The sequence below is a fragment of the Saccopteryx bilineata genome, chromosome 3 (genome assembly GCF_036850765.1).
Source record: "Saccopteryx bilineata isolate mSacBil1 chromosome 3, mSacBil1_pri_phased_curated, whole genome shotgun sequence".
Taxonomy (NCBI): Eukaryota; Metazoa; Chordata; class Mammalia; order Chiroptera; family Emballonuridae; genus Saccopteryx; species Saccopteryx bilineata.
In genome coordinates this window covers 257,578,357-257,596,141 of record NC_089492.1, presented here as the reverse complement: position 1 = coordinate 257,596,141, position 17,785 = coordinate 257,578,357, and the positions used below count along the sequence as shown (strand labels likewise).

Genomic DNA, 17,785 nt, shown 5'->3' with positions numbered 1-17,785 from the left:
GTTTCTCAAACTCCCTGCTCAATCTTGATGGGATAGTGACTTTCCTATTGATTTGTGTCTTTCTAGGATTACTCTTATTTTGGAGTTGGAGTAACTCCCTACCTCAGACCTTCAACAGGCAGTTGCATATTCTTATTGCCCTAATACACTTGTGGGATTAATTTTGTTCATGCTGATCAGTCAAGAGACTCAGGACAGGAGAGCATTCTAAGTTATGGTTTCCTGTCCTGCCTTTGCCCCTTTTTCGCTGCTTGAAAAGTACCTTGATCTCTTTGAGCGTTGAGTTTCTTCATCTATTAAAATGGATAATGCATCCTACCTACAGGATATAGAATTAAGTGAGCTACCTTGTGTAAGGTATTTGGCTCTGAACCTAACAGTTGAAATTCTAAATTGTAACATATCAGTTCTCACCAGTGTTTCCCTCCCTAAACTGCATTCATGAGCTTCCCCTCAGGGTCAGTGTCCATAAGAAAGTGCTTCCTAGCCCTGCAGTGGGGAACCTTTCCTTCCTTGGCTACCTCCCTCTTCACCGCCATGCCCCAGTCCATCTGACCTCAGAGTGGCAACCTCTGCTTCTGCTGTTGCATCCAGGGAGGGGCTAGAGGGAAGAGTCCCTTGTTTTGACCCCTTCCTGCTTCAGTGACAGGAGGGCTGCAGAGAGGGATTAGTGAGCTAATTAGAAATGATTGCATCTCTCAGCATTAATTAGCAGTGCTGTGGGCTTGCAGTGTGCACTTTGGAATTGAGCCCCCTGCGGGACAGCATGGCAGGCAGCCCTCTGCCTCCAGGGCCTGACAGCCCCTCTGCACTGATTAGAAATGATGGAACAGGTTTGGGTAGGCACGGTGAGGGCTGCCCTCTCAAAGGTACTATGGGCTTTCTGACTCAGACTCTCTGTATCTTTACAACTGGGCCTCTGTCTCCTCTTCTGTAAAATGGGACCAGTGGACATGAGAGAAATCCTTCCTGGGATGATTCTAGGTAAGACACTTAGGGTCTCTTAGCCTAGGAACAAAGGAGATTTTACTTGAGTGAAAAACAGGTCACATCAGGCCCCTGGAGTGACCTTGGATTCACTCCAAAAGATATTCTCTAAAGTTGCTATTTCTTGACTCCAAAGGAGTCCATGGTCTTGGCCTTTTAGGGAGATAACTAGCAACATGGAGTGTCTTTCCTCATTGCACTCCTTGACCTCTAGAGGTAGAAAGGTATGGGTTGAGCTTGAGCCAGCTGTGGCCAGAGTAGACACTTTGCTGGCCTAGCGCCAGTCTTCTCCCCAGGTACTCTTGACAAGTCTCAGTCCCCAAAGGAGAAGAAGGTGCGGCATAATGAGAGCCAGATCAGGCATTGAATAAAGGGGCTAATGGCTGGCAGGAGGTCAGGACGTATCAGCTCCACTGGGACCCTGGGAGCTACAGTGACTGCCTGTTCTGTGCTTTGTTTTCGGTTTCTCCATGCAGCTCGGATTGGGAAAATGAAACGGAGGAAGCAAGATGAAGGGCAGGTATGTCCCCTGTGCAGCCGCCCCCTGGCAGGATCGGAGCAGGAGATGAGTAGGCATGTGGAGCATTGCCTTTCTAAGGTAGAGGGGCCTTCATCACCTACCTTTCCCACCCTTAGTCCCTCCCCCCAACACTAGCTGCTGACTACCCCCAGATCTCTACGGGCTGTTGGGGTTTCTGTGAGGTCTCAGCAGTTTCTTCCACTCTGTTCTTTGCTCTCTTGCTTTGCTTTCACTCTCCCACTTCTCCCCTGGGGCACCAGTGGAAAAAGATTGGGAAGAGGCCCAGGTCTTTGACCTCTAGATTGGTTTACTTCACAGGATCCCTAGAGCTGGGGCCCACAAGGGCTGCACGTTCACAAGGGTGGTGCCTTCCTTGTAGGCCCTGGGGGGTAGGTAGGGATGGCCTGGGACACGCATGATCCTGCTCTGCTCTTCACAGAGGGAAGGTTCCTGCATGGCTGAGGATGATGCCGTGGACATCGAGCATGAGAACAGCAACCGCTTTGAGGAGTATGAGTGGTGCGGGCAGAAGCGGATACGGGCCACCACTCTCCTGGAAGGTGGTTTCCGAGGTACAAGCAGCTGACACACAGGCAGTGGCACTCTGGTGGCCAGACCTGTGCTGGGTATACATCTGTTGGGAGCCAAGAGACCGGGGCTGGTGGCCGGTCATCCATTCTGCCACCTGGGAACTGCTGCTGGCGGAGCTCCTTTGTAACTGTGCTGCCTGCCTGTGATGTGCATATTAAAATGGAAGTATTTGGGTGGAGAAATGGAATTGTGAGGCTGCAAGCTAGGAGTGACGAGGGGGGCTCTCGGCCTCCGGTGATACATTGAAGGTGACAGCCAAGCCGCGTTAGCACCTGCATAAAATATTAAAGGGACGGTTATGCATTTATCACTCCATCCCTCTTAAGGCTGATAAATGAGAATCCAGCAACCTGCTGTACACCTCCAGCACTGGGGGCCCTGAGGGCTTCCAGGCAAACACATTGGATTTTCCTCCTCCTCCTCCTCCTCCTCAGCCCCATGTCAGAGAAATCAGTTACAGAGAAGAAAGTGAGTTATGGCAAAATTTGACCTCCCATGAGCTTCCTCGGTGAATCTAATTTTAGCTCTGATCCCCTCCCTTCTCCATGGGCCCCTCTGCCCTGAAGCAAGAGGGGCCTGAGCCCAGCTGTGCCATTGCGCTCCCCGCTCCTCAGAGGGATGTGGTGTAGCCCAGTGGAAGTCCCCCACTCGCACCTGGTCAGACAGCAGACTGGTTGGGAGTGCAGGGTCAGTGTCCTCTTGTCAGATTCTCCTGCCTTGGGCAAGGGAAGAAGGGGCTCTCTGCCTCCTGGCCTCCAGCTCTTCTCTGCTCAGGCACAGCTGGCACTGCAGCTTGTGGTCATTAAGTGAGCCAGCCTGCTTTCCATCTGCCTTCAGTTCTCTGGGCATCACCCTTGGGAGTACTGCCGTGTCTGATCCCTGGGGAATCAACATAGCAGCTGGGAAGAGGGTCTCTGCCTCTCTGGGGCCCTGCTACTGGGGCTGGTGGTACTGAGATGTGATCTTCATGGTGCTGTCCAGTGCAGACTGTCTATATACCATGGGGCTCTGAGCCCACGTAGGGCATTATGCCTCTGGGTTTCTCTCACATTACCCACGTGTTTGGGGGACAAGTATAAATGAGGAAGGTTAATCAGACCAAACTGGTTCCCAAGCCTAAGCACTGAGCTAGGGCATGTTCATTTGCCATTTCACTCTGGTTCCATCCTAGAGTTTTAGAGATCTGAGGCCATAGGAGAATGAGCAGCAAAAGCCCAGATCCCATGAATTGTACACAGGTGGTGGCCCATGCAGGGTCAGTTCCACAATGCTGCTCAGGGTTCACTCTTGTCAGCTGCTGCATACATTCACATCTTCCATTGCTGTGGCAACCTCTTAGGTTTCTTGGCACAGAACTGGACCTGATGGCTTCTGGGCACCAGACAAGGCTTAAGAGGGATAAAGCTGTATAAGGCTGATGATTTGACAAAGTATTTCCCTTGCGCTGGGATGCATTTGCAGAGCCGGCACGAGGGGCTCTTAGGCCCTGGGTGGGTGTCAGTTTTCCCTGAGTGTTTACACTGTGAGGTTGTTCCTTTCAAGAATTCCTGAGGGGAGTTCAAAGGGGGCTTTTCTTTGAGCGATTTGGAGAGCGAGAATGAGAGTGAGACTTGAAGAGCGAACAGGGGCCGGGGGTGCCTTTATCTGCAGAGAATTGCTCCAGCTTTCCTGATAGAAGCTGCTGCCGCCTCTTAAACAGCTTAGTGCAGTCAAAAGACAGGCAGACTTGAAAGGCTGTTTTACAGTGAGATCAGCAGGGACCACAAAGCAGAGAGTGGGGCGCAGTGGAGCGGAGGAGGCTGAGGCTCCTCACTAGGGGTGGGAGGGTGTTTCAAAAGAAGCCCTGGCTGATCCTGACTGCCTCTGCCCCGAAACCCTGTCTGTAGAAGCTGACCATCTGTCAGACTACCCTCCCTGGCCAGGACCAATAGGCCTCAACTCTTGGGGGGTTGGGTGTGGCCCCGCCAGGCGGGCTGGTGTCAGTGCATCGCATTGATCGCCCGCCGGGCGGGCCGGGCCGCAAGCCGGGCAGCGCGTGCTTAATGTGATTGAAAGGCAGTTAAAATGGCGGTGACCTTTTCAGGAGGAATTAGATTGCCTGCCAAGACCGGTTAGAGGGAGTGATAACGCCGGCTGAAGAAGCTGCCCAGCCGACTTCAGAGAGAGGGAGCAGGCAGGATGAGCAGGCGAGCAGTGAGGCCCATTTATGCTGTGCTGTGCGTGCTGACAGAACAGAGATTGCTGTCCTTGTTAGATATGAAAGAATTGAGGAATTGCAGATAAGTTCTCCTATCTGATCATCCGCTGCTCCTCCTCCCAGACCGGGGTCCCTTCGTCATCCTCAACAAAGCTTCTGACCAGGCACTGGGCTCTGGTCTGATGGAGCAAATCTGCTACCTGGACTAAAATCAGCTATGGAGCCAGTGGGCAAGCAGAAGTTTTGGTGGAGACACTTAGCTGAGAGGAGCAGGCCCTGGAGATAGGACCTGTGCTTACTGAGGGGCCAGGCCCATATAGCTCAGGCCTGGGAGTGCCAGGAATTAGTATTTTAGGACAGAATAAAGGCTGTCCTAACAGGTAAGCACCAAGATAGGTCTAGCTAGAAATAGATCTTTAAGAGACTAAGGCAGGGGAACCTTTTTGGCTGAGAGAGCCATGAACGCCACATATTTTAAAATGTAATTCCATGAGAGCCATACAACGACCCCTCATGTGTAATGTAATGTACATTACACATTATCCAATAAAAATTTGGTGTTGTCCTAGAGGACAGCTGTGATTGGCTGCAGCCACCCGCAACCATGAACATGAGCAGTAGGAAATGAATGGATTGTAATACATGAGAATGTTTTATATTTTTAACATTTTTTTTTATTAAAGATTTGTCTGTGAGCCAGATGCAGCCATCAAAAGAGCCACATCTGGCTCGCGAGCCATAGGTTCCTGACCCCTGGACTAAGGAAATAGTAAAGATGTCAGGAGAGGAAGTTGAAGGACTTTAATTGTCTAGGAAACACTCTGGCCTTCCTAGTTCTCGGAGCAGTCCTGGGCTGTTGATTGTCCTCTCGGAACCTTAGGTTTGCTAACTGCTACTGCTGTTTCTTCTCACTCAGAGTTATAATTCTGTAAATGGTGGTACACAGAACCTAGTGCTTCACCAACATTCCCCTAAAGGTGCTCAGCAGTTAGGAGGAAAAGACATTCTTCTGTGGCACCATGCCAGCCCTGGGCAGAGCAAGGGGCCTCTAGGCTAGAGCAGCAGGCTGCAGGGAAAACCTAATCGTACAGCTCTTGGGAGCAAACCTACTCCTACCTGCAGTCAAAGGAATATGTGATGAGTGACACACACCTTTCCTTGGGAAATATCTAGCTCCTAGGTTCTGGAGAAGAGACTTAAGGTGGTGAGCTTTGATCCCTCCCTTGTATTGGTTCAGCAACTTTGAGGAGCCTGGAGCTCCTCATGTCTGAAATGGGCAAGCTAGAAAGAGGACATAGGAATAGCTGGTTTCAGATAAGGTGACAATGATGTGATGGGCACATGAGTGGCAAGGCAGAGGAATTTCAAGAGGCTGCATAGGAAGTGGAAGGTGCTCCAGCTGTATCTTTGAACCCTGAAGGAAGTGTGTTGCTAGAATCCAGCATTGAGCCCCTTTGAATCAAACAGGTGGGAGGGAGGGTACTAAGAGAACCAGCTGTGCAAGCCCCTGACCTAGCCAGATCTTATCCTAGGAACTGCATCTTCCTTGAGTTCCTATCTTAGTTTTAGGCTGGTTCCAAGTAGCCTAGATGAAGTATCATGTAGAGGACAGACAAGGCAGCTTAGGAATGGATTTTTTAACTGACTATTGCTTGATAAAACCTCAGAACCAGAGTGTGAGTCAAAGGGGTGAGAAGTATTCGAGTCCTGGGGCACAGAGAAATAGGCCTTGCCCTAGCTGCTATCTCCTTTGGCATGGTGGGTTCCAAAAGATGGGAGCCCCAGGTGCTAAAATGTCCCCCGGCACAGCGCTGTTGCCCATCTAGTCAGTAACAGGTGTTGGAATAGTCAGCTGCTGCAGGCAGTTTTGGAATGGAGAGAGTTAGGGCTGCTGCCTTCAAACTCCTGACAATCTTTAGTTATAACTGTTGCCTGGTGGGAGGGGGTTGGAGAAGTGGCAAGGAGCAGGGCACCTTCTGTCCTGTGACGACTGACGGGATTTAATCGCCTTTTGGAACACAATTGTTAAGCTGGGACAGAGGGAGTGCAGGCAGAAGGAGCAAGTATCAATGGTTTTAAACGGCGTCTGTCTCTATGCGTCTCTCCTGACGTGAGGCAGTGAAACGCGTTATCGAGGAGGCCCGGAAAGTGGCTAAGTGCGTTTGACACACGCCAACTCCCTGCCTCCACACTGGATAATTGCATTGTCAACTGTTCAGCGAGGTGGCAGGTGACACTGCAGGCCGATTGATTGTCCCGCATCGCAGCTCCCCAGACTGTCAGCTCCCCAATCGATGGCGTTTACACAAGACACCGTAACTGCATCTGTAACTAATGCCAGTGTAAAACTCCGGAAGCTGCTGCCCCTGTTTCCCTCACCACCACCCCCAACCTTTGGAGAGTACAGACCTCTAGAGGGACCCAAGACTTTCCTTTCTCCCTAGACTCTGGTTTTGTTGGGAGCAGTAGGTAAGGAAATCAATGGCTCCTTTTTTGTGGTTTCAGGTTCCAGGACATTACAGCCCTAGTAAACGGGCGTCTCCAGTTTCTCAATCGATTATCTGATCAATTGATTAAATTAACACTGATTTCCACCAACCCCCCATTTCAGTGACCCAGGAAGAAATGAGTTTATGGAAGAGGGGTCATTTTTGTAAAAATTTAGATTTGCCTATCATTTCTGCACTTAACCCTCTCTTTCTCTATCACTAAGAGTTCACTTGGCAGGAAGGTATTTTTCGTGTTGCTTACCCTCCCAGACTGGACTGGGATCCACTCTGCTGAGCATCACTGACCACCAAGCTTAATTTGCCTATGGGCAGCAGCCCAGCCCTTTATGCTACTTTAAGGTCAAGCCACGCCATAGCAAAGGTGCCTCCTCAGTGACTAAAGGGTACTCTGAGTCATCTTGGAGGTCCTGGGGGCTGAGTCCCTTCCCTGGATAGCAGCAGCAGCAGGAGTGGCAGCTTGTCTATTGTCCCCCGAAGCTACATGGAACAGGAGCCAGAGGCTTGGAAAGGAGCTCTCCGTGCCATCTTGCCTCTGAGTACTGGCTTGGGATGTTCCAGCAGCTGAGAATGTAAAACGACTGTGGAGCCTTCCTCTCAGAGCAGGAGGGGGGCAAGCTGGCGGGGGCGCTGTCTGCATAAAACTGCTTTATGACCGTTTCTTTTTATTATGATTCTGCCAGAAGTCAGCAAGTGACATTTCATTAAGAAAATAAAGTTTAATGTGCTGGGAAGGAGGTTGGAGCAGGCTGGGGCAGCATAGGAGTGAAATTGGCAGCGGCAGCCTCTTCTAAACACCTATGGGGGTAGGGAGAGGTTCCCAACATCTGCCTCTACTGGAGAATGGTGTCAGGGTCAGAGTAAACTGCTCAGAGTATACAGAGAGGCCTTTTCTTTCGAAAACAAGATGTGTCGTGCTCTCTATCTTGCCTTACTAGTCAGAGGAGCAGAAACTTGGCTGAGGCTGATAGGGAAGATTGTGTCCTGAGAGGTTTCTCCAGGCCACCAGCTAATCCCTTGGCCTTCCTTCTAGCATAGGGCTCCCAGGACCTATTGGAGCAGCACTGAGCCATTATTGCTTGGTGTGTTGTATGGTACCTGTTGTGGGCCTGGACAGCTCTACTGGATGATGCTGAGATCACAGTAGCAGGTCATACTTGGGCTTCCAATCTGGTGAGGGACAGTGACCGTACACAGTAATAAATATGACTTTGGAGTTGCACAGGAAGGAGTACCTATAGAAATGTCTGAGGAAGTCTCATCTATACTCAGCACCTTGAGGGTAGGGATCAGATCTTGAAACTGGGTGCTCAATGCCAAGCCAGGCTGAGGAAGAGTTCAGTAAATGTTGAAGGGGTGTTATTGAGGTGGGAGTTCATTCAGGAAGTATTTATAGAGCAACTACTGTGTGTAGGCACTGAGTTAATAGTAGATGGCATGGTTGCCAGCCAGACTTGGCAAAAGGAGCAGGCATTTGTTTTGTAGACCAGGAGGGACAAGGTTCTAGGCAGAAATAACAGGAGGTATGAAGCACAGGGCAAGGGAAAACATGTAGGATTTGGGAGACTACAATGATTGTGTTCCACTGGAGAATGAGTCCTGCTCCTGGCCTGGCAAGTGATGAGCCTGCAGAGGAAAGGACTTCAGGCCACAGGCTGCTTAAGTGTTGAGATACTGGGGCTTTGGGGTACCCTGTTTTCTCAGCTTTGCTGTGGGTTCTTTGATTCCTTTTTTTGCCCACCCATAAGCAGGGCTAGGTAGGGCCAGGCTGAGCTGAGGATGTGAGGCTGACTGCTGAGCTGTGTGTACTTGGGGGAGGGGGGTTGGCAAGGCTCGGGGGGCACATGCTGTAAGTGAACCTGATAGCTACATTCTGATTGATGGCGGAGTTTGTCTCCCAAACTGTCAGAGGGTTTATAGAGGTGCCACTCACCCACAAGGCAGGAATTGCTTGTCAGGACACTTGGCCGTGAATAGGAGACAGAGCTGTAACTTGGTGTTTTCTCAGCTTAATGGCCCTGCTGCTGACCTGCCTGCTGCCTCGAGTTTGTTGGTGCCTCAGGTGTGGAGGACAAATGAGGACTGTCAGGAAGGGGTGGAGCCTTGGCGGTGCCTAGCCTTTTTCTTTCCTTGGTGCTACTCACCTCTGGGATGGATGGGACCTTTGTCAGGCCAGAGACCAGAGATATATAAGGGAGAAAGATCAGAAAGAAAATGTTTTTGAAATGGGCTTGAAAGATGGAGAACATTCAAGATGGAGTAAATAGTATGAGCTAAGGTGTTAAGAGAAGGACATACAGGGTTATGTTTAAGGTGCAGTAAGTAGTCTGTCCATATGCATAGGGCTTGTGGAGAGAAGTGAGGAATAAAGATATCCTAATGGATATGGCTGAGGAGCCAGACTGGGTTGTGCATGCAGTGGGGAGGCATAGTCTTTTTGGAGCAAGGATAAGAAGAGTCAGAACTATATGGTAAGCAAGATGAAGGAACAAGAAAAGAAAGGACAAGAAGAAGTTTCTGAGACCGCTAGGCAGAATTCTGGGCTTCTCCCTAACCTCTTTAAGGATTTCCTTGCTACTTGGAACAGATTCTGTAACTTTCAGCTCTGTTCTGGAAGGATTGCTAGGCTATCAGAAAGAGTGGTCCTGGGAGTCTCAGAGCATAGAATAAGGGAGTGGGCCTTGTGTAGCATCAGCAACTCTCCCTTCCCATTGGCTAAAAGAATCTGCCTGTCCCTGGGCCAACTGCACTTTGGTGGGGTCAGCCGCCTGCCTTGCCCTGCCTCCACCCAGCCTGCATGCTCTCATGGACTGCTTTCAGAAGCAGGTGTGCATGCCTCTCCTCTCGTCTGTCCCCTCCTAATCCCTTTATAACTGCACTTGTCCAGGAATCTGGGCTGAGTGAGGTGGAGATGAATAATTAATGTCAGGCGCTTCAGACACCAAATATTTGAACAGCTGCCTGGTGTTTTTGCTGGCAAGGACCTAGCAGCCAAAATCAGGACGTTGGCTGGGGGTCCCGCCGTATGGTTCTGGCTGGCCTTAGCTAGCCTGCTTGCCCCTCTAATGGACTTGTCAGGCTGGACCTTGGGACACAGGGAATGCCAAGGTCCCAGGTGGGGTAATCTCATAAGACCTGAATTTCTCTCCTCTATCTGCTCTTCCTAGACCTGGAAGACAGGTGGACAACAGGCCTGGGTATCTCCTGAAGACTTGACATAGTATTTATAGTTTATGAGACCGCTTGGAGCAGCAAGCAGTGGCCAAAAAGGATGAGTTATGTAGAGTGAAGGGGACCAAAATATCAGCGACAAGATTTGGCTCACTATATTCCAGGCCTGAGTGTCTATCTGGATCTTATCTGGCCCAAAACTTGACCAGATAAAGCCAAGGCAGAGGCAACAAGCCTACCTAGAGGCAACAGAAGAGGCCCCCTTGGCCCCCAGTCCTCCTCATATCCTACTTCCCACAGGCTCTGGCTTCGTCATGTGCAGCGGCAAGGAGAATCCGGACAGTGATGCTGACTTGGATGTGGATGGGGATGACACTCTGGAGTATGGGAAGCCACAGTATCCTTGGGGCACTGTGGGACCAGTTGGGGCTGGTGGGATAGGCCAAAGGGAATAAGCATAGTAGCTAAAATCTCTGGTACTCACCGCTGCCACCCCACCTTGGGGTCAGTGTCTCAGTTTTGGCCAGGATTCAACCCTCAAGGCCTACTGTAAACTAGGATTCATTGTCCTTGACCACCATGCCAGATACACGGAGGCTGATGTCATCCCCTGCACAGGCGAGGAGCCTGGTGAAGCCAAGGAGAGAGAGGCACTACGGGGCGCAGTCCTAAAGCAAGTGTGGGCACAGGCTTGGGGGTGGGATAGAGGAGAAGGATGGGAAGCCCTGAGGCAGGGTCAACCGAGTGTCCACCCTCAGGGCTGTCCTTGCCTGCCTTCTGGCCTCACTTTCATCTTTCTCCTTTCCTCTAGTGGTGGCCCTCCCAGCACACGCATCACACCGGAGTTCTCTAAATGGGCCAGTGATGGTAAGTCCTGACCTAGGAGTAGTGGGGGAGAGTGGACATCCTCTGGGTGGTGGTGACAGACTCAGGCCCATTCCCTCACCTGTGCTGCCCAGTCTGGCCAAAGCATGAGTTACCTCTATATCCCACAGAGATGCCATCTACCAGCAATGGGGAGAGCAGCAAGCAGGAGGCCATGCAGAAGACCTGCAAGAACAGCGACATTGAGAAGTGAGTGGCCAGGAGGGGCCCCTGGGACAGCGGTTCAGTGGGAAGAGAAGGGCTGCCAGGGCTCTCAGCCCTCCCTTAGTCCCACAGCCCTGGGCACACAGCCGACAGCAGGGCCCAGCTGGTGTTAAGCGTGACTCTGTGAATTGATCACTGGGCCATGGCCCTGGGAGCCTTGGCAGAAGGAGGAGCAGTCCGCCTGCCTGCCTGCATACTGCTGCAGCGGCTTCCGCCCAGGGAATGTGATGTATGGCCACCCAGCCCAGCCGGCACACTTGATTCATCTCCAGTTTCTGTTTCTTAATCGGGAGCTAAATTGGTTTCATTTTTCTTGTCCCGGGTGGCGCTTGCAGTGGGTTTTAGGCAGGAACACCGGGTCTCATCACTTCTGGTTGGAATTTTTGGCCTGGGTTCTCTGGCAGGGAAAAGGGGATCCCTAAGCACTTCACTAGGGCTGGGCAGTCCCTGGCCTGGATCCCCAGGAGCCACAAGGACTTGAAGAAATTATCTGGGTACCTTATTGCCTTTCCAGATGCCCAAGCAAGGCCAGCTGTAGTCCTCGGAACTGGCAATGTCCAGTTCGGGTGCCTAGAGCTGCTGTCGTTGGCCATTGCTTAACTCCCCACAGCCATCCCCTCCACTGGAGGCTAAGTTGCTTAGGGTTAAAAAGCAGCCTCTTCATTCCAGGACCACTGTTCCATCTTGCCTCCTGCCAGGAGAGTGGATTGCAGACCAGTGCAGGGCCAGGTCGGTGGCCCAGGGTCACCTCCCATTTGTTTCCCTCCATTTTGTGTTGTCATAAATTCATTCCAGCCCGTTGTGGTTGATCAGTTTATCTCGGCCGGGGCCGCGAGTGCTGCTGGCATGATGTATGGGCCGCGGCGCAGGGCCCGGCTGCCCATGAATCACCGCAGCTGCTCTGTGTCAGCGCCAGAGCGGGCCGCACGGGTTCGGCGCAACCTGCTTGGGGGGGTAGGAATGACGTATGGATGTTTATTTAATAATTCTCTCCTACTCCAGCTGAGCGGGGCGGGTGGGGCCATAAGGGGCGCCCACCCTCATCTGAAGGGGCTGCTCATAAATCAGAAAGACAAGATCATTAATCAGGGATGGCGCCCGAGGGGGAGATGGGGGCCAGAGCCAGTGGCCAGCCATGAAAGTACTACCCACCCAAGGCTGTGGGAAGTCGGGGTTTTTGTCCCACCTGTGTGAGCACAGGCACCAGTGGGCAGGGCTCTGGAACAGACTGGGGACTGGCTCAGTCATTGGATCCAAGTCTGCCAAGATTGGGGTCCTTTAGTCCCTGTGACTTTTCTTCCTTGTACACAGTATGGTTTCCACCCTAGATCTGTTTCACAACCCAGAGGAGGAGGAAGGAAGGGTACTTCAGCTTCTTCTAGGACATTGTCCACCCTGTGCCCTGAAGGAGCTCAGGAATGGCTTGCCACCAGCCTGAATCAGGCTAGAAGCAAAGAGTAGAGGCCTGGTGCACGCTGTGCACATCCAGAGGAGGGTGGACTCTGGAGTTAGACGTGGCCTTGGAGCTTCAAGGATGCACTGGGAAATTGTTTCATTCTCTCCTGGCCCCGTCCTTTCTGCCTTTCCAATTCCAATTCAAGCTCATTCTCTGGTTTGGGGTTTGAAAGTTAGTTTTCCACTTTAGAGTAGGCTGCCCCCAGCTCTAAATCTTAGTTTCCCCATCTCTGAAATACTTGAATAATTACCAGGTGCCCAGTCTGGTCCCTGGAGAGGCAGGGAGCATAACTACCCATCCTTGTCTCTTTGTCAGGAAGTACTGGCAGTCCAGATGGGGATGGTACATATGGTGTTGGGGAAAATGCCAGGGGAGGAGCCAGCTGTGCAGGTGCTTGTTAAGGAGGAGGGAGGTAGAGGCTTCCAGGGCTGGAAAGTTGAATGGATGCTTTCAGGGAGTCAGCCAGAGCCTTTCTCAGCTTCCCTAGAGAGAGGCAGGGCAGAGAGAATCAAGGACCCATGGAGTGGTAGATCAAGAGCATCCTTGATAGAGGAATACAGCCATCAGGAAGTCATATTGTTGCTAGTACCCCAAGAAAGGTCAGAGATCAAAGTGTATTGCTATCTATGGAATGTTCCCCACCATTCTCCCTGTACCTCCCATTACCACTGACACACCCAGCAAGGACAGATTACCTGTAAGCTTTCAAGCTTTCTGAGCCAATTGTCTACCCTTCACTGGCTGAACAGGCTACCCTTGGAAATGGTCTTGCCTACAACACACTGCTCTTGTGATTCCACATAAGACCACTCTTTGCTTCCTGACTGAATATACCTTTTAAAGTTCAGTTCTTATCCTTTCCCGCCCCCTTCCAACATCCTCAACAACTTCCCATTGCCTTTAAGATAAACCTCACTTTCTTCCGATTGGCGTTGGAGGTCTTTTCAGATAGTCTCCTTTCCCACTTTAGCACATTTTTATTTACCCACAGGTGAGCCTTCCAGATAGCTAGGGCTCCTGGGCTTTCTCTCCTTGGTTCCTATGTTCCTTTGGCCTGGAGACCTGTCTCCTCCTGGGTCTAGTCGATAAAGAATAGTGGTTAGTCACACCGTTATTTGTTGATCACCAAATCAGTCTGCCAGGGTTTAAATCCCTTCTCCCCCACTCTGTGAACCTGGGCAGGCTGCTTAATGTTTCTGTTCTGCTTTAGTTTCTTCCTGTATAAAATGGGAATATTATAATCTCCTCGTGGGGTTTTTGTGAGGTGTAAATAAGATAATTTTCAGTCCCTCAGTACAATCCCTGGCATTTAGTAAGTGCTTAATAAATTTTAGCTCTTTTATTTGTATTATCATTATTATTCCCTAAGGCCTCTCTCCAGTACCATCTTTTCTATTCCTCCAGGAAGCATTCTTCTCCCTCTCTGAGCTCCTCTAGGTTCTGTTCACTTATTTTAGGAGGGGTCACTCCTTGAGATGGTCCTATCTATTCACTATTCAGTATTACAGCCCAAAAAGTCTTCAAAGGTTGTAGGGACCTTCTTGTGCAGTTCTTGGACATCAGGTGAGGGCTACTAGGGAATCTGATGTGCCTTAGAAGACACAGCAAGGAGCCGTTAAGGCAGGCCAGGCCTGCACCCCAGGGAACTAGATTATGTGGGACTCTTCCGGTCCCCACAGCCCTCACTCTTCCTGGGGTTTGAACTGGCTCTTGATTCACCAAATGTTCAGTCATACTCATGTGCCTAGCGTAGAGTTATGTCCACAGTCAATACTGGTAGAATGAGCAGCTTGCCCTCAGGGAACTGAGTCTAGCAGAGAAAAAGACATCTGTAGGTATATTGCTGTGGTGGGTAGAGTCCAGTGCAGGGGGCTGGCAGAGCACAGAAGAGGCAGCCACCAGTGGTGGTGCTGACTGGCGAGTTGGGAAGGCTTCTGGAAAGAGGTAGGAACTAGGTCTGAACCATGAGATGGAACCTAGTGAATTAGGAGGTGTGGATTGAGAGGAAGCAGAAAGTGCCAAGAGGCCAAGGGAATGAAAAATGGTGGGGTGTGTGGAGCAACTTAGTGTTTCAGTGTGGACAGAACTTAAAGTATGCGGCAGGGCACTGAATGATGTGGCAGCCTGGGGACCAAGGAGGCTCTTGTGAGCTTGTGAGGAGTTGGATAGAGCTTTACTCTAAGAGACATTGAACTGTTGGAAGTAGAAATGGTCAAATTTATAAGATTCTAGGTGCTGGGAGAGTAAAAAGAAGTGAGGGGACTAGAGGCAGAGAGAAGCATGCCATTCAGGTTAGTGGAGTAACCCAGATGGCAGGGTGAGGACCTGGGTGAGTGCGGGCAGAGGGCAGGCAGAGGTGAAGATTCCAGAGACATTAGGAACTATGACCGATTTTCGATGTCAGGGATACTTTCAGGAAAGAATGGTTTGAGAATGGTTCCCCAGTATCTGGTTTAGAAATTCACCAGGATAGAGGTGGAAGAACAAGGACGGTGAGGAGTTCATTCTGGAATGTGGAGTTTGCAGATACAGGATATGGGCAGGTGGGGAGTGGGGGCATCTGGGAGATACTTGTATGTGTGGTTCTGAAATTCAAGGAAGGTATAAACGAGGTTCAGATAAGGATGCCAGCCTGCTGCCTGCCCACTATGCTGTCCTCTTTACAGAATAACCGAAGATTCAGCTGTGACAACGTTTGAAGCCCTGAAGGCTCGGGTCAGGGAACTTGAACGGCAGCTATCCCGTGGGGATCGATACAAATGCCTCATCTGCATGGTGAGAGGAAGGGAACCTACTGGTGCCCTTGGTCATGCTTCCTTGCCCCCTGGGGGTTGGAAAGGGTCTCTGCACTGTGATCTGATCCCTTTAGAGGGTGGGCTAGCCTCAGTGTGACCCCTTCTCTACCCACTCCTCCCTAGGACTCATACTCGATGCCCCTAACATCCATCCAGTGTTGGCATGTGCACTGCGAGGAGTGCTGGCTGCGGACCCTGGTGAGGTGGCATGGGGATTGGAGAGTGGGTGGCTGTTTTGGGCACTGCCCACATGTCCTTGCTTATGCTTGAGCCTGCTTTGGGAGAGGGAATGAGGAGGGGCAAGGGGGAGCAGGACCATGGAACACAGCCTGAAGCCAGGATACCCCATCCCCCAAGCTCACTACATTGTCACCTCCCCCCTCTCTGGGTTCACTGCCTGCTCCCTTCCTGTGCCCCCACCCCTAGAAGGCCCACTGTGTCAAACACATATTGGTGAGATCCTGGATCAGAAGGAGGTTGGGTGTGGGTAAGCAGGACCAAGGTCTCAGCCCTTCCCCCTCCCATTACTAAGCTCCCTCTGCTCCTGCCCCTGTTCTTCGCTCGGGAGCAGCCATTAAAATGTCGCCCGGAGACAGCAATAAAAGGCCCGGACGTGGGCTCTGTGTCCTGATCAAAGGCCGCATGTAATCTCGTTAGGGCCGAGGCAGCCACAGCTGGACCCAGCCTTGTTCTCATTACTGGGGCTCCTGCTGCGGGGCTGGCCAGGCGGTTTGATCCTGGCATCCCCCCAACACAGGAGTGTGCCTGCCTGCGCACAGAGGCCGCCCATGGATCCCCAGCCGATGCTGACGGGACCAAGGGCCCAGCACACAACTGGTACAGACCCAGGTGCTCACAGGAGCAAACATGTAGCACTGTGTGTGTAACCAGAGCCCTCCCCTGTTCTCCCTGCAGGGTGCCAAGAAGCTCTGCCCACAGTGCAACACCATCACAGCGCCGGGAGACCTGCGGAGGATCTACTTGTGAGCTAGCCACCCCAGGCAGGCCTCGCCTCAGGCAGCCCTGCCTGCTGCCTCTGTGACTTGACCCTACCCTTTGTATATATTTGCACACAGGTTCCCCGTGTACATACATGCGTGCACACACACGCACACACACGCACGCACACAAGGGCCTCTGGAGCCAGAGTGGAGGCTGAGGCCCAGGCCCTGCTTGTTGGCTCCCATCAAGGTTGGGGACCATACCTGTTCCAGGTTCTGTTCCCAGAGTGGGGCAGGGGGGTATAGGTGGAGTGGGTAGCAGGGCAAGTGTCCTGAGATCTAGCCCCCAGACTGACTGACTGACTGACTGACCGACTGACAGACATGCAAACACCAGACTGAAGCACATGTAATATAGACTGTGTATGTTTACAATGTTGTGTATAAATGGGGTAACACCTTACCTACCCTTAACCTTCCTCTCCCCTTTGGTTGTATGATTTTTTTTCTTTTTAAGAACACCTGGAAGCAGTGCCTCCTTCAGGGCTGGCTGGGGGCTCGGCCCATCCACCTCTTGGGGTACCTGCCTCTCCCTCTCCCATGTGTCCCTCCCTCTCCCATGTGCTCGGTGTTCAGTGGTGTATATTTCTTCTCCAGACATGGGGCACATGCCCCAAGGGACATGATCCTCTCCTTAGTCTTAGCTCCTGGGGCTCCTTATAAGGAGTTGGGGGAGAGGGGAGGCACAGAAAAGGGAACCGAGCTACAGCAGGGGCTAAGACTGGGTTTGGATGGGGGTGCTCCTGGCTGCCCAGCCTTCTGCCAAGAACCATTCCTGGGCTTAGAGCTGCTGTTCCCGGGGAAGAGTGTTGTCTCCCCACCCCTCCTGTGGGCCCCACGGTGTGATGCTGTGTCTGTATATTCTATACAAAGGTACTTGTCCTTTCCCTTTGTAAACTACATTTGACATGGATTAAACCAATATAAACAGCTCCTGCCTGTGTGTGTGCGCGGGGGGGGGGAGAGATGATGAGTGGGTGTGGACAAAGGTAGTTAAGGGGTTAATTCCTGGCAGCAGTGTGGGGGAAAGAACTTGGCTGTGGGTGTGTAAAGCAGTGCAGGGTTGGTCTGCACCAGGACCCTGAAGCACTGCATCAGGGATGGGGCTGGGAACCCAGACTCCTATTGATGGGTGGGGGCTCCAGGTTAATTCCTTATTGATGTGGAATCGTCAGCTCATTAATCACAGAAGAGGTCAGAGCTTGGGGGTACAGAGGGGATGCAAGCTCTAGCACCCAATCTAGGGCAGGAAGTTATAATCTTGGGTGAAAACATAAGTCTCAAGCCTCTGTCCCTTTCTAGTCCCCTGAAACAAGCCAGAGATTGAAAATGGAACCACCATCTCAGTACCCCCTTGGCTTTTTTCTATTCAACCTAGACCAATAGCCCAGTGTAGCTACTGCCTGGATCATCAAATGGAAAGAGTAGAAACCTGTTATCCAAGATGGACTCTCAAGTCAGGCAACTGAGA

General features: G+C 51.5%; 1 protein-coding gene across 3 annotated transcripts in view; it reads left to right on the top strand.

Moving 5' to 3' along the window:
* Positions 1-17,247, top strand: part of RNF220 (ring finger protein 220) — a 239,133-nt gene extending 221,886 nt beyond the window's left edge. For 2 of the 3 annotated variants that reach the window (XM_066269388.1, XM_066269387.1), the window contains 9 exons: positions 1,464-1,585; positions 1,947-2,079; positions 10,274-10,370; positions 10,560-10,646; positions 10,785-10,840; positions 10,969-11,047; positions 15,185-15,293; positions 15,437-15,511; positions 16,229-17,247. In XM_066269388.1, the coding sequence (XP_066125485.1) occupies positions 1,464-1,585; positions 1,947-2,079; positions 10,274-10,370; positions 10,560-10,646; positions 10,785-10,840; positions 10,969-11,047; positions 15,185-15,293; positions 15,437-15,511; positions 16,229-16,300 (830 nt within the window). In that variant the 3' untranslated portion in view covers positions 16,301-17,247. The remainder of the gene's footprint in view (positions 1-1,463; positions 1,586-1,946; positions 2,080-10,273; positions 10,371-10,559; positions 10,647-10,784; positions 10,841-10,968; positions 11,048-15,184; positions 15,294-15,436; positions 15,512-16,228) is intronic. The other variant, XM_066269389.1, reaches the window with a different exon arrangement.
* Positions 17,248-17,785: the final 538 nt, after the last annotated feature.